The sequence below is a fragment of the Phoxinus phoxinus genome (assembly GCF_949152265.1).
Source record: "Phoxinus phoxinus genome assembly, chromosome: 25".
NCBI classification, from domain to species: Eukaryota; Metazoa; Chordata; class Actinopteri; order Cypriniformes; family Leuciscidae; genus Phoxinus; species Phoxinus phoxinus.
The window spans coordinates 7,709,611-7,733,044 of NC_136900.1; the positions used below are offsets into that span (position 1 = coordinate 7,709,611).

Sequence of the window (23,434 nt, forward strand, 5' to 3'; positions counted from 1 at the left end):
CTTATTTGAGAAAAAATCCAGCTCTCAATTTCACCCCAAAATCAAAAGGAAAAATAAATCAATAAATAATATAATAAATCAAAATAAATATAATTATATTACATTGTCGCATCACATTATGGAAATAAAATGTGTTATGAATGCCATATTTTGCTAGGTTTGACAGTTTTCCACTGATAAAGTTAGTCTGTCTCTTTAAGAGTGTGTGCGTGTGTGTGTGAGCTCTGACCTGTCGCCTCAGATATCGACGAGTGTGCGGATGCTGATAACTCGTGTGACGGTCACGGCTGTATTAATCAGGTCGGCTCGTACCGATGCGAGTGCAGGACCGGCTTCATCTTCAACAGCATTACCAGATCCTGTGAAGGTCAGTGGTCAAGAGGTCAAAGGTCGTACACACACCAGGGTTCATGCATCTCAATCTATTTGCCAAACACAGCGTGCACGGCTTGTCTTCTGTTGATCTGTGTGCCGTATTTCTTTCTCTCGAACATCAGGCGTGGAATAAATAAATGAAATGTACAGACTCGGCGTTAACTTTAATTTCCAACTCTTTTTAAATGCATAATTTCCACTGAATATAATTATTAAAAATAGAATTAAATATTATTTTGTTATTTGTATAATTATTTTTAGAAGTATATAATTTAATTTAAATCAAATTATACATTATATATACAAAATTATTATTTATTTATATAATTAAAAATATTATTAAAAATATTTAAGTTATTTTTATAATTATTTAAAATAATTAAAAAAATATATATATATATAATATATATATATATGTATTTAATAATTTAAAAAAATGCAGAAATTATTGTGAATATTTTTATAATTTAAACAATAAAAAATATAATTCAATATTATATTAATTCAATGTTTTTGTTATATATTTTTTCTTAAATTATACTTACAATATTAATTATAATTATTTAAAATATTTTAAGTATATACATATATATATTAAATTATAGTGTATATATATATATATATCATTTAATTTACATAATCAACTATTAATATTATATTAATTTTTATTTTATAATTATTTAAAATAATTAAATTATATATTTATTTATTTATTTATTAAATTATATATTTAATTTAGACAATTAAAAATATAATTAAACATTTTAATTATAATTGTAATAATATAATTATTTTAAAAGTTATATACATGATTTTTATTATTATCTCAATGCATCTATTGCTTGACTCCTGTTGATGATGAATGGCATATTCCTTTCTCCTGAACATCAGACATCAACGAGTGCAGGAACTACCCGGGCCGACTCTGTGCACACAAGTGTGAGAACGTCCTGGGTTCCTACAAGTGCAGCTGCACCACCGGCTTCAAGCTGGCCGCCGACGCCAGGAACTGCGACGGTACGGCAGAACCCAGAGCAATAACTAATAATAACTCTTGTTTCAGTCTTGTTTATTCTCTGGCCTATCGCTTAACCCGCAGACCTCAACGAGTGCGAGAGCGCCCCCTGCAGTCAGGAGTGCGCCAACGTTTACGGCTCCTATCAGTGTTACTGTCGCCGTGGTTACCAGCTGAGTGATGTGGACGGGATCACCTGTGAAGGTGAGTGTGCTGCGTCTCGATTCGCCTACTTATACTACAAATTATGAAAGTATGCACTCTTTTGTGAAGAAAAAGTAGATACTTTTGAGTGTGTATCAGAAGAGTAGACAAGCTCTGGGACACACTATCACGTCATACAATTGTCACAGTAAACTGGCCTGTCAATCATCTTGTCACAGTAAACTGGCCTGTCAATCATCTTGTCACAGTAAACTGGCCTGTCAATCATCTTGTCACAGTAAACTGGCCTGTCAATCATCTTGTCAGTTTAAATCCTCCACATTATACTTAATTTAATTTACAACCGTATCGGAGAGAAAAGCAGAAACACGTTGATCTGCAGTCGCGTGTCTTTCATGCGGAGACTCTCCTCATATTAATGCATTATTAATTATGCATTTCAAAGTTAATGGCCGAACGGATCTTTATAAAAGTCCACATTGTTATTGCAGATTAAATATAACACAGATAACATTAAATAAATATGTTTTTATCAGGTTAAACTTTGATTAGTCACTCAAACCTTTATCTAAACCTTATCCGCCATGCTTTGTAGTTCTTTAACACTTGTGTTTGTAGTTCCTCTTCCATAGCGCAATGGATTGTGGGTAATATTATAGTGATTTAACCACTTGGTTAGTGATTATAGCCGTTATAGTGAACACGGATCCACACTTCGAAAATCCACCGGAAACAGTAGATCATCCGAGGACTTCTGACACACTCTTTTCAACATATATGCTTTAGGACACACTAATCTAATCTCACACACTGTTAGGACGGACACTGTGAGACGCAGGGCTCATGTTTGCTGTGGACTCCATCATTCATACGGTGTGTTTTGATCTGCAGACATCGATGAGTGTGCGCTGCCCACCGGTGGACACATCTGCTCTTACCGCTGCCACAACACACCGGGGAGCTTTCACTGCACGTGTCCCGCCACCGGATACACACTCGCTCCCAACGGACGCAGCTGCCAGGGTCAGGAAACACACTCTTATCAGGACCTCAGTGTTCATATCGCACAATATAGAAATCACGGTTCATAACATGAACTCAAATATTTGTATGTTTCTAATTAATAATCTGTCACTGGTCAGAATTCATAAAAAATGGGTCAAAAAAAGTTATAATTGATAAACCATCAATTTCACAAATAATGTGCATCATTTGTCATCACTGATATTACACCCCTTTATGCTGTGGCAAAAGCCCTTAAAGTGACAGTTCGTCCAAAAAAAGATAATTCTGTCATTAATTATTCATCCTCATGTTGTTCCAATCCCGTCAGACTTTAGTTCATCTTCAGAACACAAGTGACGATATTTTTGATGAAATCGGAGACATTTTTGTCGCTCCATTGATAAGCCCTCTAAAAAATGCTGGGTTGTTTCAACCCAAATTTGGGTCAAATATGGACAAACCCAGCCGTTGGGTTACATTTTTTTAATTAAAAATGTTAACTCGATGGTTGGGTTCATCCATATTTGACCCAAATTTGGGTTGAAAAAACCCAGTATTTTTTAGAGTGATGCTTCAAAACTTTATAAAGTGATCATAAACTAATCCATATGAATTGAGCGGATTCTGATGAGACACAATCGCTTTATATGATAAATGACAACAAGGGTGAATAATTAATGACTGAATTAAAATTTTTGGGTGAACTATCCATAATATAAATGTGACCCTGGACTCGAGTCGCACGGGTATATCTGTGGCAATAGCCAACAATACAGTGTATGGGTCAAAATTATAGATTTTTCTTTTATGCCAAAAATCATTAGGATATTAAGTAAATATATTTAGTACATTTCCTACCGTAAATATATAACATGTATTTTTGTGAGAGAATGCAGCACAATCGCGAACATAAATGCACAACTTTAAAGGAGATTTTCTCAATGTTTTGATTTTTTTGCATCCTCAGATTCCAGATTTACAATAGTTGTATCTCGACCAAATATTGTCCTATCCTAATAATCCACACATCAATGGAAAGCTTATTTATTCATGATGTATAAATCTCAATTTCAAAAAATGACCCATGTGACTGGTTTTGTGGTCCAGGGTCACATCTGGTCAAATCACTGTAAAGGAAGTGTTTTATTTAAACATAATCATAAAGACGAACACTAATATGGATGTGTTTTCCCGCACGCGCAGATATTGATGAGTGTGTAACCGGGACGCACGCCTGCACAGAGTCCCAGAGCTGCTTCAACATCCAGGGTGGATATAAATGCCTGAGCTTCGACTGTCCGGCCAACTACAGGCGCTCAGGAGACACGTGAGTGACAGGGTTCAAGTCCACCAGAACTCACTCAACGACGCAAACCGGACGCATTTACAACTGCAAAAACACTTTAAACTAACGCACATGCAGGGTGGAGCTTGATCTTACGCTGTAGGCATTTAATCCAATTTTGAATTTCAATATTTGTCCAAATATTTTTTAAATGTAACATTTCCACTGAATACGAACAAAGAAAAAAAAAAAAAAAGTTTTTTTTTTAAAAAAATTAAATAATAAATAAATATTTAAATAATAATATTAAATAAATAATAATATTAATATATATATATATATATATATATATATATATATATATATATATATATATATAATTTATGACAAAAAAATTTTTGGGAATAACTTATATAAAATAAAATATGTGAACTATGTATAAAATCAATTTATCGTGTATATATATATATATATATATATATATATATATAATTTAATTGAAATAATAAAAAATAAACATTTCCACTGAACATGAACAAATAAAAAATATAATACAAATTATACAGTCTAGAAACAAAAAGCCAAATAAAAAAATAACACAAAATTACACAAATATTAGTACATATATATCTTGAAGGAGTTGGCATATAGCTGAGATGTTGCAGGAAGATATTAATATCAGAACTGGGGTTCCTAACAGATCTGCTGATCACACCGTGCATGAACGCAATGCATGAATTGTGCACAAAGTTTCATTAATACACGTTGTCATTAATATCATTAATATCTCCTACCGATAAGATTGCGCTCTTTAAGAGTCGTGTCGGTCTGTGCACTCTAAAAAATGCTGGGTTGTTTCAACCCAACCTTGGGTCAAGTATGGACAAAAAAAACAGCCGTTGGGTTAAAATTTTAAATTACATTTTTAACCCAAACGTTTGCGTTTGTCCACATTTGACCAAAAATTGGGTTATAAAAAAAAAAAAAATTGGGTTAAAACAACCCAGCATTTTTTAGAGTGTGATGTCACTGTGAATGCTCCTCCCCCTCCCCCTAAAATCACACACTCCTCCGCATGTCGTGCACTGTTCTAACCCCTCTTTCTCTTCTCTCTTTCCCACGTGTTTCTCTCCATCTCCCCTTCGCAGTCGCTGTGACCGCTTGCCTTGTAATCTGACTAGCGAGTGCCTGGCCTTGCCTGTGAGAATTGCCTACTACCACCTGACATTCCCCACCAAAATCCCCATTCCCACCAACATCTTCCGCATGGGCCCGTCCAACTCGGCGCTCGGGGACGTCATCGAGGTGGCCATCGTGGACGGGAACCAGGGAGGCTTCTTCTCCGCCAAACGCGTGGATCACGGTGGCGTGTTGGTGGTTCAGAAACCCATCACGCTTCCTCAGGACTTTGAAATCTCTCTGGAGATGAAACTGAGGCGATTCGGACACCTTAGCGTTTACCTCTTCAAGATACGCTTGTTTGTAACCCCCGACGAGCTGAGCAACGCCATCACTGAATGAAACCAGTGTTTATTAGCGCAGTGCTTGATCAAAGGTGCATTGTGTAACATTTAGGAGGATCTGTTGACAGAAATGCAATACATAACTCTGTTTTCAGTGGATGAAACCCTTACATAATGAACCGTTATGTTTTTATTACCTTAGAATGAGCATTTCTATCTACACACACCGCGGGTCCGCTTACATCGACATGTTTCTACAGTGGCCCTGAACGGACAAACGCGTTTGGTCACTATGTTGTTCTTCATGAAGCGATAGCTAAAGTCAGCGAATAAAACACTGACACAATGATGAACCGGTAGCAATAATATTCACAATAACATATCGCTTTACTGAATAATTAAGTAAACCTAATTTCTTTATTTATCTTTGTAAAGAAAGCTCATTGCTTAACTGGCTACTCTCTGCTGTCTCAGACGACGACATCACTTCCTGTCGGCCACCATAACTTCTGTTTATTGCAATTCGCAACCTCACCACTAGATGCCGCTAAAATTTACACAGTGCACCTTTAAAGCAGACGCTCCGATGTGCCTCTGGTGTCTTGTCTAATGTTGCCTTCAAGTCCTGCTGGAAACGTCCCCTATTTTAATCACCATTCATTTCTAAAGTAACACTGATGCTGATGTGCCTCTGACATGTTTCACTACTAAATGACCATTCGCTAAGCTCCGCCCCCTCTTGGTTACTGTTGCTAACTCAGAAGTGTTTTGCAGAACATTTAAAAACAATAAACTGGATAAATGATAAATACATCATTAATACATCCGTGATAAATACATCATAAAAAGAACTGGATATTCCATTTGATTATAATGTGCGCATAAAGTGGTAAAAAAATTCAATAAATTAAAATGATTTTCAGTCAAATATGCACATAAAGTGGTTAAAAAAAATCACCAATTAAAAAATATATATTTGCAGTGAGTAAAATATGCACATAACATGGTAGAAAAATTGCAATCAATTAAAAAAAAGATTTGCAGTAAAATATGCATATAAAATAGTTACAAATTTCACAAATTAAAAACGTATTTGCAGTAAAATATGCACAAACTGGTGAAAAATCCCAATATATTAATTTACAAATATATTTGCAGTAAAATATGCACATAAAGTGGTAAAATAATATTTCAATACATTTAAAAAAATATATTTGCAGTAAAATATGCACATAAAATGGTAGAAAAATGGACACTTAAGACATGCAAGCACTCAGAAACATGATCAACCCATGAAGACTTGAAGGCAACATTATTCTCGACTTTAATCTCGATACTGCAGAAAGCAGTTCCTCGGGTGTCTAATGGAAATATATTACCCGAGGTGATGTTCTTCATGTATCAAAACTGCTGTTCATTATATACTCTAGTCTATGACTGTATCTGAAACTACTTTCAAATACCCAAACTGTGATCAGATGTGAGACTTGAATCAGACGTCTGTATGTTATAGGCCACTAGATGGCGCTGTTAGGCAAAGCAAATCAACTGGTGTCAAAATCATTTTTAATATTATTTTTAGTCTATTATTTTCTAATAAAATGTTACTTACTTTAGGATTCTTGTATTTTATTTAAAAAATATATTTTTGGCTTTAAATAGTTTTTTTTATGATACAGTGGAGAGACTGAGAGATTAAATGAAAAGTGGGGAACGGCGGTTGGAAAATTACCACACACGTCACGTGCACTAGCCACCCTGACGCGATTTTATTAACATTTAATTAGTCATGTAGGAAGCATCCATTAATCATTGAAGTGGTTAGCTGGATAATTAGCCAGTCATTTGAACCCTTTAGCCTGTATTTAAAGGACACATTAGCCGCTAATCCACCAACATAAACCCAGAAACAGACGGAGCGATCTGATGACGTCGATCTTTGAAGAGAAGAGGGATCTGAAAGATGCTAACTGCTAGCCAGGGTAAATATTGTTAGCAAAAAGTAAAACTAAAACCATTAAAACACCATTTGCATTACTTGTTGACAAGACAACATGTCTAATTTCCCAGTGGTTTAAGCTGAAGTACTAAAAAAATACAACAAAATAAACTAAAACTTAATAAAAATTATACCTGAATTTTTTTTAAAGGACAAATTTTAATAAAACCCCCCCTGAAAATCTAAAAATAATTCAAAAATATTAATAAAAACTATAGGCCTAATATTAGTGATATTGTAATCAATGATAATGTAAACACTTCTACCTACTAGTTAAAACATGGTTATGCTAGTGCTAAAATAATCAACTAAACAATTTGCATGAATGTTTGTGCTCAACATTTGAAAAGTATAGTAAACAAAAGATTGAAATGAAATGGAAAAAAAAGAAGTCAGATTCAGTTTTATTTATCATATGTTCTCATATTGTTTTATTTTTGTAATTTAATGTTTCAATTTTTGTGAAGTCATAATTTTGTTAACACCCTAGGAACCATCTACAACACCCTAGCAAAAACAAACAAACTCATACTGTTTGTATCACTGTGTATCAAGGAAGCCTACAGAGCTGAAATTCAGATATGGTATTGAGCGTTTTGTTTGCATCTGACCAATCAGAGCAGAGTAGACCAATCACAACAGACTGGGCCATCTGACCAATCAGAGCAGAGTAGACCAATCACAACAGACTGGGCCATCTGACCAATCAGAGCAGAGTAGACCAATCACAACAGACTGGGCCATCTGACCAATCAGAGCAGAGTAGACCAATCACAACAGACTGGGTCATCTGACCAATCAGAGCAGAGTAGACCAATCATAACAGACTGGGCTATCTGACCAATCAGAGCAGAGTAGACCAATCATAACAGACTGTTTAGAGAGACTGAATCCTTTATCAAACCGTTTCAGACACAGTGAGAAAAAAAGGTGATGCTGCAATGTATATTATAAGAAAATAAAAAGTGTTATTATCAGAAGTGTTGTTATAAACAGTGTTTTTGGACCTTGAATGCATGTAAACCTGTTTGTTGAAGACTCAAAATTAGTAGCTTTACAGCAGAACAGGGGCACTCTAAAGGTTCCTCACACCGCTAGGTGGCATCACGCTGGGTTTTCTTCTCTCTCCCATCACACACACACACTTTCTGACAGTGAATTATGGGATTCTGGGCTTTGGACAGTGGTCTGAACAATTTGTGGTGAAGCTACATCGCCGCCGTGCACCGAGAAACGATGGGCCGCAGTGTTTGTGTTGGTGCGCTATCAAGACACTGACTATAAATAATAATTACCAGAGAGAAAAAGAGAGCTTTCGCTTGACCAGAAACACGGCCCGTCCAAGAGCCATGATTTTCCCCTCAAGTCACACATGGGGATTTAGCGTCTCTGCTCACGTGAGCGCGCGCGCGATGGATTCCCCCCAGCGGCGTTCACCACAATGTTAGCTTTGATGTTATTTGTGCCGCTTGCCCCTCGTTCTCCGTCTTTCTTGCTCGGCATGCCGTGCACAAGTTGGGTATTATAAGCAGGAGAACATTTTGTGGGTTTGGCTCAGGCCTAAGCAAAACGTGGACCCACCCGCTAATTGCTAATTACAGATCCGTGCCCAGCGGCGGCTCGACTGCTCTGTCAGGGGCTTCTCCCCTCTCTGCAGTACAAACGCCCGTAACCTGATCTGAGCTTTGGGGTTTCACTGCAACTCCTGCATCCGATCAAAGCGCTCAGAGACGGTGTCTGCGGAAATCATGCACACTTCACTAGAGCTGCTCACTTTAAAGTCACCATAACTTTACCTCTGTACGGATAAAGCATTGTCAAATAATTGCGGTTCGCATGGACACTCGGAAGCGATAAAAAAATGTATCTGTATTATGAATTTTTAAGGCCAGACAAGTAATTTGTTGAGGTCAATTTGTAGAGAAAGACTACACGCCTGCGCACATATATATTCAAACGCGCATACCTATAGACTAAACACGTAATATGCTAGTGCGCGCCGTCAGCGTTCTCACATATTAGCGTTTTTGAAGTTTACGCGGAGATGATCACTTTTTTGCTGCTGTAAAGCCAAAACAATCTCTGTTACTGTAATTTCCTATTATCACTGTAAAGCTGCTTTGAAACACTCTATATTGTTAAAAGCGCTATAGAAATGAAGGTGACTTGAAAATTATTATTATTTTTTTTTTTTATGAAATATTGCAGTGTTTATTTATGGAAGGATTAGGGCCAAGCAATAATAAAAACATCTCGAGATTAAATTCATTATAATGCGAGATTAAACTCATTAAATTTAGAGAAAAAAAAGTCGCAATACAATGTTGAGAATAAACTCATTAACTTTCGAGAATAAAGTCGTTGTGTTTCGAGAAAAAAACGTGTTAAATTCCGAGAGAAAAAAAGTCGGAATAAAATGATTGCAAACCACAACCATCCAATCAATTCCTCACGGACAAAATCAAGCCCCGCCCTACATTTGTTCTTGTTTGAGAAGCCATTTTACTTGGATATATGTCACAATAGGGAAGGAAATACTATCAAAACTTTGAGATGCACTAATATTAAAATATCGATCATGTTATGGGTCAATAACTGATAAATGGCAGATTAAAAAGGTAAGTTTTTTTTATATTTTGTCTAACCTTAAAACCCCAAAATTGTTACTATTTGATTTTAAAATATATTATGATGAAATACAATAGTAATTTTAGTGTTTTATTTAGACAAAATCATAAAACTTACATTTTGTGGTTAAATTATTAATTATATAATATTTTGTCTAAACAAATTAAAATGTGTAATTTTTTTACAAATATTTTTACAAAAGTTTAATATCTGCAATTGTTTTAAATGTTCAAAATGAATCGAGACTTTATAAAATTAGAATGTACACAATGAATAATCGTATTTAAATGATTAGTTTCTTTAATAATGTATAGCTTTATAGACTTTAAGTGAGCAATTGATGACGGTACATGTACAGTATCTAAATAGGTGGAAATGAGCATGTACGATTAAATATATATTCAATGCAGAATAAATACAAAAAAATGCAATGAGATTTAACAATTTAATCTCATTGCTGCCTAGGAGAAACAATTAACGAGATCTCATTCATTAGTGATCCAAGGTCAGCTCTTGATTGCGCAGCGAACTTCCCAAACGCAGCTTCAAATAAAGTCAAAGTTGTCCTGTCAGGACGTATAAACAGCTCCCTCGTATGTTTCCTATTAAAAGCTAGATAATATAGATGGATAATATGTAAAGTTAAATTCCACATGAGATTTTGGGATGCCGGACTGGGAATGCTCTGCTAAACCAAACATTTTTTGGGAAAAAGTTTTATATCAATGTCACAACTTTAAAAAAAGCATTGAAAAACCATGAGTGGCTAACAGGAAACCCGACCACCGATTCTCCTGTGGTGTGATTTTTGGCCTCTCCTCGTTTTCTGTTCTGATTTTTTACCCCCCAAATCCTGATTGTTTGTGTTATGAGCTCCATATTAAGAATGGCCAGTGTGTTTGTGCAAATAATATTTATGTAGTAAAGGTTTCGCCCGCCCGCTGGGTGCTTGGTTCTGTGGTGGGTTCTGCTGGAAGCCGTCCACTTGTTGGAGAGCTTCAACTGGGAAGACAGATTATTTTACCCAGTCATCACCAGAGATCACGGCCTGTTTGCTCAAGTCATCTCACAATGGGCTCTACTGTGTCTGGAGCGCTTTAGCATTTTAGCATGTCGTCATCGACAGGGAAACCGAATCCTGCATCATTAATAGCCTTATTCCTCTGGTAGATCCCAGAAGACACTAGCCACTAGGGCTGTAGTCAAGACCACCTTTGTCGAGTCCAAGACCAGGACTAGTCGAGTCCAAAGAGGTTCGAGTCCAAGTCAAGACCGAGTCCAAAAAGGTTCGAGTCCGAGTCAAGACCGAGTCCAGGACAGGAAAAAAAAAGTATTATGCATGACATTATCAAGACAATCATTTTGGGCTATTATTTGTTGATCTAAAAGCAAAAACAGTGTCACAACACCCAGGATTTTTAAGTATAGACATTCCCCTTGATATCATATAATCTTCTAATCTAAAGAAAACAGAATGATGACATATGGTGATACCTCATAATAGCAGAGTTAGAACTGATACACAAACACCAACCCACTACTATTACCACTGCTAGGTACTAGTACTGAGCATTTGAGCAACTAAATGACAATATAGCTTCACTCCAGTAAAATATCTGTGATCATTTCTTCACGTTAAACCAAACTTTTATTTTGACGGGGTTCAGAGCGTATCTGACGATGAAATGCTGAAGATGAACGTGTACTTGAGTGTGTGTGTAGTACATGAACCTGCGGCACTCATTTGCAGAGACTCGCTGAACAATCAGACTTTGATAGCAGTCTTTAATATTCACAATCACTAGTCCATATAGCAATTGGATATTATGATCGGCAGTGAATAGACAGATCTGTCATTTCATCTATGCTTAATCTATGTATTGCAGTAGCAAATAGTAGAAAATAAATCACACACGCGTCCGTCGTACTCGTCAATGACGGGCACTAGAATCTATGGAAATCTGCGGATGCATACTACAATAACACGTTACTGGGAACATAATAAAGACACCTGGACTCGGTCGAGACCAAAAGCCATATTTGGCAAGACCAGTGGCCGAGACCGAGACAAGTCCGAGCCCGAATACCAGCGAGTCCGAGACAAGTCCGAGACCACAGAAAAACGGTCTCGAGTCCAAGACCGGACTCGAGTACTACAGCCCTACTAGCCACTCAAATTGCGCAAATTGAATTTGCGAGTTGAAAACACGCCCAATGGAAACATGTCAATTTCGTGTCATGTCAAAACAGTTTTTACGCTCGCTTGAGGAGTTTTTCAGGCAATTCTGAAAAGGAATATTTCGCAAAACTGCAATGGAAACCGTTTTCTCGCATTTACAGGTCACCTGACGTACGTAAATATCGATCATTTTTTAAAGATTGCGCCATATTTGGACAGAAGATGAGACAGTTCTTTATTAAACTCATAAAAGACAAAAGTATTATGGGAATACTGGATTCTAAACAACAAAGAAATGCCACAATTTATCAAGAGCTTGAAGCAGAAATGAGGGAGAAACACCAGAAACTCCTCATATGAGCCGCTCGCAGTATAATGGTCTTTCCTTGCCATTAATGCTTGGATAACACACACGTCTCCTTCCATTAACAATAATGGCCAGTGCAATGACTGCGATATACATAAACCTACCAACATCCGTTGCAGTGATTTTTGGAATCATTATTTTGCGAGAGAGAAAAATGACAAAAAGAAAAATAAGTTTTAGTCGCATACAGTAACATCGATTAATGGATTTAATTTTAAATCCAGTTTAAAGACCTATTTTTTTCTCTCTTGCAGTCGATTAATGTTGTGTATGTATTTTAAATTTGTTGGTGTTTTACGTTATGTATGTACATTGAATGATTGTTATCGGCATTTCTGTTTTTCTCCTCCAGCCGGCCGAGGGTGGATCGTGCAGATTTTATACGGTGTGTGAAGGCCTGCCAGCCCAATGACATCTCCTGCGCGCTCGATCCCATCCTGTCTACTTCACACACGGCCATCTCGCTTCCCACCTTCAGAGAATTCAACAAACCAGAAGGTACCAGTCATGCAAATTAATTGGATAATTTTTTTGTTTAAATAAATTAATCCATTTTATTTTTAGACAAAATATTGTATAATTTTAATCTAAAATGTTATGATTATAAAAATCTATGTTTAAACTGTCAATGTTTATAGCGGACTTGAGAGTTGAAAAGGATTGTGCACCATTCAGAACAGATTTACGAATCACGAATTTAACGTTGAATTGAGGTAGCAAACGGGATCAGGATTGCAATTAAAATGTGTCTATAATATAAGCAGAATTAAAATGATCGTTAAGAAGTTATGAGAATTTTTTTTTTTTTGTAATTGCGTAACTAAGTTTGTCAAGACAAATTTTAAATGTCTGACAGTTTAGAAAACAACTTGACAGAACAACAGAGAGGGATAACGATAGCTAGAACAAAAGAATGAGCAAACGAATGCTAGGTAGAACGAACAAACAAATGAACGATAGAACAAACAAACGATAGAATGAACAATAGATAGAACGATAGATAGATAAACCGACTTAACGAATGATATAGAACAACTGAACAAACGATAGATAGAACGACTGAGCGATAGAGGGAACGATATAGACAGACAGAACGATAGATAGACAGAATGAAAGATAGGCAGATAGATAGAATGACAGATGGACAGAGTGATAGATAGACATAACGATAGCCAATTCTTTAATTCTGAACACATCACAGCACCACGCTCAAGTTGTAAATAAAACAAAGATAATTTTATTTTACAAGAAAATACTATTTCAGCTTTTCTACTTCCAAATTTCCACAATGTGTTTCTTTGCAATTTTTCCTTTGCAATTTCTGAGTGAAAATTGTTTCTACATCAAATTTTACAGACACAAGTGTCTTCTACTAAAAATCAATGTCCCCCCCCCCCAGAAATCGTTTTCCTGCGATCCTCGACGCCGTCTCCCCTTCCTCACATGGACTCCCCGGAAATCGTCTACGACATCCTGGAAGGAAACGTCCAAAACTCCTTCGACATCATCAAGCGTCTGGAACACGGGATGATCGTGGGTGAGTGTCACTGTGGCATGTGACTAACAATGCCAGCGGACCACAGACCGAGCCCTGAGGCATTCCTGTCTGGAAATCACATTTGCATCAAGTGGTTTTCTGACCTAATTTCCCATTACGAAAGATTCTCTTGCTTTTTTTCATTCTTTAAACAAACCAAATGCATATGTGTATCTTTGCGGGAGGAGAGGGGGGGCATGAATCTACACGGAGAGACTTATTCAATCTAACTCGTTCCGACAGTGTGATTCCTATCTGATGATAGGCCTGAAGAGTCGACGGCATCATTTGTGGCCGTTTGAAGACGCTCGTCCATGTGTTGTTCATCCCGAGCCCATGTTTTTCCTTCACTATAAGCATGTGGCCTTGTTTCCCACTTTTGTGGCACGACCGACTTTAATGTGTGCTCTGTCTACTCACTGTTTTTCCAGGACACTCTGAAAAGCTCACAAAGAGGTTTTTTGGTGTCCAGACGGTTATTGTTGGTGTGCTTTCACACAAAGGTTATTGGGAAGGGCAACCGTTCTGAGTTTATAGAAATGTGGGTGAGACTGATGAGAAACATACTCTTTTGACAACCCTTGAAGCAATATTAAAATTAAATTCATTCATAGATGATATAAGATGGAGTGAAATGTCTAAAACGTTCCATGAAATCAGCGGCTATGAACTTTGAAACTAATTAATGTCAAGACAAGTTATTTTATTGCCATTCAACCATTCATTTTCATGCAAAAAATGTTTTGTTTGTTTTTCAACAAAAGTTTTGAACTTGACAGACAGGGACAACGATAGATAGAATGAACAAACTAGATAGATAGATAGGTAGAACAATAGGTAGAACGAACACACAAATGAATGATAGAACGAAGAATGAGATTGATGAGAAACACTCTTTTGACCACCCTTGAAGCAATATTAAAATTAAATTCATTAATAGATTATATAAGATGTTAGAGTAAAATGTCTAAAACGTTCAACGAAATCAGCGGCTATGAACTTTGAAACTAATTAAAGTCAAGACAAGTTATTTTCATTGCCATTCAACCATGTTTTGTTTGTTTTTCTCCAGGACTTGATGTCTCTGGTTTTGTGCTTTCATAATACAACAGACTCAACAATATTTACAACGTTTAGCATGCCTTGCACCATGAAATCAGATTTATGTGGTTGATCAATCATTTATATGCTTCCAGAACCCTATTACTTATAAGTTTGGTTTAAAAAAAATCATTGCATTCATTGTAATATATTTTAAAAAATCTAGTTTTTGTTTGTTTTCAAGCAAAAATCTTTATTTAATTTACTACACAATGGCGCCTGAACATGAAAGATCAGTGTGACAGATGAAACGCATTATAATGAAACCCTGAAGAGTGTAATTGGCCGTCTTTTGTGTGCGAAGACGTCATGGGTAGTTTCCCCTCCTAGCCGAGAGAATAGACTTCCTAAATCACCATAACACAAAAGAGCCACAAACAACTGGCACCGAAGCCGACGGCAGACACTCGTGGTCGTGTGGATTCCTGACGTCATGACGTCTGTATGTGTGTGTTTGTCTGGCCTGGTTCGAGTGGGTACCACATGAAAGCGTTTCCTAAACTAAAATGCAAAGAGCCACCTTCTTTCTGAACGCGCCGTTCTTACGGTCCTCTCGTATCGTGACCAGAAGCTCCTCAAATTAAACTGGTCCTAGAGATGGACGTGGCATGAGTCAGTGCAGGAGAACAGCTGGAGTGGATAAATCAGGGATTGATCAGCTCATTCTGTCCTCCGTCCCGTTTCCCTCGGGCTTTGCATTACAATAAAGGAGCTTGATGTGATTTATGAGACATGTCACTGTTAAAACAATATTTGTTGATGCTGTGGTGAGTTGTATGAATCCATTAACCTCAACTATTAACATATGTCATCACAATCCATGGCCTAAAAGCTTGTAGATAGGATATAAGAAAGCTAGAATGCTTTCTAAAGATGCAAGCTACTCATAGCGTACAAGTTTTGTAGGTGAAGTGTGCAATTTCTGCATCACTATGATCACTAAAAAGAACTGCAAGAGGAGCCGCGTTTCCATTTCCGTTCAAATTGCGCAAATTGAAATTAAATTGCGAATTAAAAACACGCCCAATGGAAACACGTCAATTTAGCAAAAAATCACAAAAAAGTTACGCTCGCATGAGGAGGTTTTTCAGGCAATCCTGAAAATAAATATTTCACAAAACTGCAATGGAAACCGTTTTTTCGCATTTAAAGGTCACCTGAGGTACGTAAATGTCGATCATTCTTTAAAGATGGCGTGGTGTGTTTGGACAGAAGACGAGACAGTTCTTCATTAAACTCATAAAAGACAAAAGTATTATGGGAATACTCGATTCTAAACAACAAAGAAATGCCCAAAGTTATCAAGAGCTTGAAGCAGAAATGAAGAAGAAACACCAGAAACTCCTCATATGAGCCGCTCGCAGTATAACGGTCTTTCCTTGTCATTAATGCTTGATAACACACACGTCTCCTTCCATTAACAATAATGGCCAGTGCAATGACTGCGATATACATAAACCTACCAACATCCGTTGCAATGATTTTTGGAATGACTTATCATGCGAGAGAGAAAAACATAACATTGGTTAATGGAAACGCCGTCATTTCGCAATAGTTTTTTAATCGGCATTTAGAAAATATCGCAAAAGATTTGCACAAATCTGTAATGGAAACACGGCTAGTGACTGTTTCCACCACTTGTATTGGTCAAACACGCAGTCCTGGCCGCACTAATGTACATGTATGCCTTTAGGAGACATTTAAAAATGTTTTGTTTTTTAATGTACATTTTTGACTGAAATACAATAATAATACCTTTCAGTTCAAATACAATACAATAGTAAAAAATACTTTTTTTTTTACATTTATTCACTTTCATGCATTACACTATTAAGTGAGCAGCTTCAGAGATGAAGTTTGATTCAATAATCACACTAAACCACATCAGTTTTGATTTTATTTGAAGTCCCCCTGTAGTCAATCATTTTATCCCTTAAAACTAATCTTTGATCACCAAAATGACATATCTAAAAAAAAAGTACTTGAAAAAATTATTCATGCCTTCAAAAATCTTGAATGTAACTCGACACTCTTGCCTCATTTAGTATACTCGGGTCTATGATTATGCAAATGAGCCCCGCCTCCACTCACTCACTCAGCTCAGAGATCCACTGGTTGACGATCACACGTTGATCTGATTGGTTACAAGGTAGTTTGTGGCGTCAGAAACACCAGCGATTTCAAACCGTGTTTTTGAGACTGTCTTTGGTTCACTGCAGTTTTAAGCAGAAAATACTCAGCAATGCTGTCGACTTGTGAATTTACACACGGTTTGTCTTAAAGCGTATTAAAAACACCACTAGACACATAAACAACATTAAAAGCTGGATTTTCTCCATTTTAAGTAGCTTATACGACAGCATAAGCAAAAGGAAAGAGAAAAAGTAACACAAATGACATAATCTTTAAGTTACTATAAACGGATTAGTCAAAGTGAGTTTCTTTACAGCTTCTTCTTCAGAAGGAAATTCCCAGTCATTTCTATTTGATTTGGACTGGGAATGCCCAACACTCGGAGCGGTTTCTGTCATCCACACGAGTGTGTGAAAACACTGACGGCCTCGATCGCAACACAAGCGTGTCTATGGTGACGGGCTCAAAGCATTAGCAGTGTTTGTTTTTAGCACAGCTCCAGGTAGGTTGACTCAAGGTGGTGCTCATCACTACAAAGTCAACATTTCAAGAACAGAAGAGAGAGTGTTTGAGCTGGACGGTCTGGGAAACACTCAATAGCTCATATTCATGTGTGATTTCCACAATTTATTTGTGGCACTCAATTACGGCGGCACAATATTGAAATAAAACCGATATCATGATGGCTTCGCGCAATTGTAAAATTGGTCAAGCTCACAATGTAATTAAAGTTAAAGTGAAGTGCGTTTATAGGGGTGTAACAATACATCGTGTAGTAGCTAGTTTAATGCAATGGGGGAATATTTGTGGGTCCTGATAATGCCAAATGTCTTGTTACCAGTAAAAAGTGGCGTACATTATTTTAAATATAGTCAGTGACAGAGTTCAAGCATATTCGTCTAAAATAATTCTGTATTTTCAGCTTCAGAATTATGAATATTGTTATTCTGGTGTCACTATTGTCCTGTGCATTGGGTTTCAGCACAAAGTCCAAGACTATTAATTTACACACACAATGTAATACTAGCCTGGGAAAACCCAGACCACTTCCGGCAAATTTAGATTTGCTCTGCAAGTGGGTCTGGCAAAGAGCCCATTGAAACCCATTTCCAATCCGTCGAAATCGCGGCCCCAATTAGAAACGTTGGGGCGGGCTTTACACGATGACGACAGAGAGAGACGGTGACGCAGATTTTGTACATTTAACAAGATGGATGCCGCCGTGGAACATCACAACATCACTCGTTCGAATCAGCTATCGCGTCTGTTTCAAGCGATTTAAAATTGTCATTTTCATTAACACAAACAGAGAATTGCTGAGAGTCTCGAGATATTTCTCCGTCGCTCTGCATGCGTCATGTCATTCATCGCTCTGATTGGTTTTAGATCTATCCGACGTCCGTTGGTGACGCCCCTGTGGAAATGAATTGTCTATGGAGCTTTGCCAGACCCTAACTCAGTTACAACTGAGAGTGGTCTGGGTTTTTCCAGGCTAATGTAATACCAATTTATTTTTTAATCAACAGTATATTTTTTGTTAACCTTTTATCATACATTTTGGAGTATCGCAATAATATCGTATTGTGAGTTCAGTATCGTGATATGTATCGAATCGTGACTTGAGGGTATCGTTACACCCCTATATATATTTATAAAACGGTTAGTTCCAATCCTTGATTCTGATTGGTCAATAGCTGTGTTTTAGTCGCGATAAACACGGCTATGACCGCTTCACCCAACGGTTATATGTATCACTACACAACACCCCTAGCAACGTAAACACATGTTTGATCTCATTGATATTGTTCATTGAAGCTATAGTAGAGTATTGTGAGAGATCGAGGAAGCGAGTGTACCTGCATTTACAGTAGATATAGCATTTTCCTTCAGGGCAGTCCTATATATTTATTTATGTGTCCGCTGTGATATCTTTTAACAGTTAAGGGGTTTTCCCGTGCCCATAGTCATCTGTCAGTCGCGTCTTCCTTCTCCGTGATCACAAGTTTGAGTCCTTTCAATATAAAAGTCTTCTCTACTGACTGACTCACTCATGAAGACAGTCTTTGCTGCCATCTATTGGCGAAATAATGTATGTAAATTATGTTGCTGTTTACGGTCAGGGACTATTTTTTCCAGTGGAAGGAACGCTTTTAGTGATTTTACTTCATGAAAGTTGCATACTTTTCGGCTTTAATAGTTTTGTGTAACGGTATTGTGTGTAAACCGTTTTATAAAAGCAATAAGGTAGTCACGGCTGACTTATTCATGATACAGCACAGCCTCTCGTACCTTATTGCTTACATATATTTCCACAATATTGATACAAAGCGATGCAAAACGAATACGGTATATACACTATATATATATTGTAGTTAAAAAAAATCACAATGTAATTTTCTTCCCAAAAATGCAACTCAATGCAAGTGTGTGTGTGTGTGGTCCGAGTGGCGGTACAGTCTGTTGCATCAACGCTCCTCGCTGAGGATGAATCCCTGGCCTGGGACACGATGACGTGTGGATCTCAGAAATGCAGAATATCCCGGACTACCACGAGCATGGGGAATGTGCCGACATCCGCGGGGCGAGCGGTGGGAAATCAAACGGCGTGGCATCTTCCCTTCAGCGGCTCTCAGTTTGGCTCCACCTCGGCCCAGATTATTAAAAAAAGCCAGTATAAAAATTCCAGTCGGTGGAAACATCTGGTAGGGATATGCACCTGTGGTCAAGTGATGCAATGTTTGAGCACAGGGAAGTTAACGCCACAGCAGAGACATGCTGTCTGTGATCAGGTATGTGACATTGGCTACGGCTACTGTCCTTCACACAGACCAGAGGAATTTTACTGAGGAGTGTCAGAATTGTAGACGAGGATTCGCTTTGCATTAGCCGATAACTCGCGTGTAAAGCTTCGCCAACCAGAGAAAGCTACTTTGAGACTGAAACACTCGTAAAAAACGCCCTGTGTGTGCAGCACCCGATTCATTTTAGTGAATCAATTCATTTAGTCGGTTTGCGTACAGTAAATGTAACGGTTCGATTAATTTAAATTCATTCTAGGCAACTTCTGGTAACACTTTATTTTACAGTGTCCTTGTTACATATGTTACATGTACTTACCATAGTAATAACAGTAAATTATGCATAATTACATGCAATTAACACTCAACCAAACCCTAACCCTATAATAAGTACATGTTGTTAATTAATAATATACAGTAGGCCTACTTAAATATATAATTACCATGTAACAATGACACCTTAAAATAAAGTGTAACCCAATTTTTATTTAGATAAATGCTAAATTAGGCAGTGATGAACAGTATTGTGTAAATATGAAGCCACAAAAAATAAAATGTGGTTACACTTTACTAGCTTAGTTAACATGAATGAACGATACTTCTTGCAGCATTTTTTAATCGTAGTTAATAATAATTTCAAAATTTACTAATACGTTGTCATTATTCAAATCAAAGGTTGTCTTTGTTAACATTAGTTAATGGACTGTGAACTAACATGAACAAATATGAATAAATACTGTAACAAATGTATTGCTCATTGTTAGTTAATACATTAACTAATGAACCGTATTGTAAAGTGTTACCGAAAAATTTAAATGCACTGACATTAATCAGTGAAAAGCGATTCATATACTGAACTGTCTGAATGAACTGATTCACTGAAACGAAATGGTTGTGACTCATTTGGATCTTTTTAGGGGTCTGCACAGAAAACATGACTACATTTTGTTTAAGAAAGTTTTTAACCTGGTTTATAACTGCTCACCGTTGCGGTTTAATCCATTTCACCTGCTAACGTCCGAGGAAAGGTCTTTTTTATCTACTTCTGAAAGCACAGCAGGACGTTTAACTCGCCACATGCTGAATAACAACACATCAGAGAATGAATCACAACATTAGCCACACAATGAGCCGGACCAAACCCACGAAGGCTCTTCAGTTGAGGGATTACCGCTGAAAATTAAAGCATTTTCTGTCTACTGTGGTGGTCTGCAGCCCCCACAGACACTTCTCACTCACCGACAGAGCTCAGCCAGGGCCCCGCGCATCCATCAGGACTGAATCATCTCCCGCAGTGACGGATCCAAGGGCGTCAGCCCTAGAAGAGCAGAGATTTCTAATCATTTAAAGTCAACATGAAACTGCATTCACACCCCATTTTGCTTCCGTGATGTGATGTATTCTGAGAGAGAGAAAAAAAGAAAAAAAAAAAGGACTGGGCAACGATTAATCGCATCCGAAATAAAGTTTGTGTTTACGTAATATAAGTGTGTGTATGTATAAATATACAGTATACAAGTGAAACTTGACAAATTAGAGTTCATTTATTTCAGTAATTCAACTTAAAAGGTGAAACTAATATATTATATTGACTCATTACATGCAAAGTGAGATATTTCAAGCCTTTATTTGTTATAATTTTGATGATTATGGCTTACAGATTATGAAAACCTTTTTTACAATATTCTAATTTGGAATTTGGGGTTTTCATAAGCTGTAAGCCATAATCATCAAAATTATAACAAATAAAGGCTTGAAATATCTCACTTTGCATGTAATGAGTCTATATAATTAGTTTCACCTTTTAAGTTGCATTACTAAAATAAATTAACTTTTGCACCATATTCAAATTTTTCGAGTTTCACCTGAATACATGCAAATATTTCTTAAATATATACATGTATATGTGTGTATTTATTATACACAGTACATACACATATATTATGTAAACAAACGTTTATTTTGGATGCGATTAATCACGATTAATCGTTGCCTGGCCCTACATTTTTTTTGCGTTTGCAGGAATGTGTCAAACTATAATAGATTAGTAGAACATTTTCAAAATATATAAACAATAATTTAAAATATGCGAGTAAAAATTAAAAAGCGCACTAGCCTACTAAGACCTGTAGGTGGCAGCCTTGAGCACCTCATAATGACATGCGGTTAAATACATTTATACATGATTCATTACTGATAGATCACTAGTCTGAAATCGGATACTTTCCTACTATACTTCCTACTTCGCACAGTGTTAGAAAAAAATTATGCGAAAATAGTAGTATCTCTGAATACATAGTATTCGGAAAAACAGTAGGTGAAAAGTCCCTGGATGATGGCGAGATTCTGAAGTGTGCATTAGATGAACATTTCACTCATTTACACTTTACTATCTCATGAGGTCACGGGAGAGGATTTATGAATGGAAGTGAAGTGACTCAACTGATGCTGGAAGGTCGCGTGACGGTAACAACATGGTGGATGTAGTATGTCTGAATTTCATTCATACTACCCATATTCAAACTATATAGAGCGCACTTTTTTTAACGGTCACAAAGTAAATTCATGAAATGTAGTACACTTTTTAGATATACACTCACAAATTTCTCTTAGCAGTTCCCCTTAGGGAAACCCCGCCGCCATTTTGAAGTGCGTTCAACTTAGTCAAGTGGACAAAGTTTTATAGTTTAGATATAAACACTGATGTCTACCGAAGCGAACACAAATATAGCAAATCCCCTTTTGAAAGTCACTTGTCGCTTCAAATAACAATTGTAACGTTTACATCATTACGCCAGTAGGTGGCGACAAACTACTGTTAAAAAATGTATTTGTCATTGAATCATTCATTGGGGAGATTTGTTCAAAAACGCTGATTCATCTAATAATGAAACAAGTGGAGTCATTGAATCATTCACTCAACCAGATTTTTTTTTTTAAACTGCAGCAATTAACATTTTGTCAGCACCTCCAGTGAATTACATAATTTTGTTGTTGTTGGCTATTCAGAATCGTTGGACAATCGCTTTTTGAAACAAAAATAAAAAAAATGTGTGATTCTTAATTTATTCAGAATCTAGGCAGATCTATAGACCACAATGCAACACAACTGTGACGTCACAACCCTTAATTTACATTAAGGGCATTTAAACATTAGGGGCATTTGCATTTAAACCCATTGCAAAGGTGCTTGTGCAACGTAAGCAATGATGACACTCGTGCAACTCACGAGACGGAAGTTATCGAGGGAACGACATGAAAAAGTGAACTTAAACGCATCACGTCTGGGTTCAAGAACTTAAAATTCCCGGGCTAAATTCCCAGAATGCCCCACAACCACACTAGAGTTGAACTGAATAAACTGCACTTTAACTTTCAGCGATA

At 36.9% G+C, this 23,434-nt stretch overlaps 1 protein-coding gene across 3 annotated transcripts in view; it reads left to right on the forward strand.

The window, feature by feature from the left end:
* The window catches only part of fbln1 (fibulin 1), a 70,655-nt gene that overhangs the window by 24,099 nt on the left and 23,122 nt on the right, over positions 1-23,434 (forward strand). For 2 of the 3 annotated variants that reach the window (XM_079604021.1, XM_079604022.1), the window contains exons 11-17: positions 242-367; positions 1,267-1,392; positions 1,475-1,594; positions 2,447-2,578; positions 3,764-3,887; positions 12,834-12,979; positions 13,881-14,018. In XM_079604021.1, coding sequence (XP_079460147.1) covers positions 242-367; positions 1,267-1,392; positions 1,475-1,594; positions 2,447-2,578; positions 3,764-3,887; positions 12,834-12,979; positions 13,881-14,018 — 912 coding nt within the window. Of the gene's footprint in view, positions 1-241; positions 368-1,266; positions 1,393-1,474; positions 1,595-2,446; positions 2,579-3,763; positions 3,888-4,993; positions 6,925-12,833; positions 12,980-13,880; positions 14,019-23,434 lie in introns of those variants that run through there. The other variant, XM_079604023.1, reaches the window with a different exon arrangement.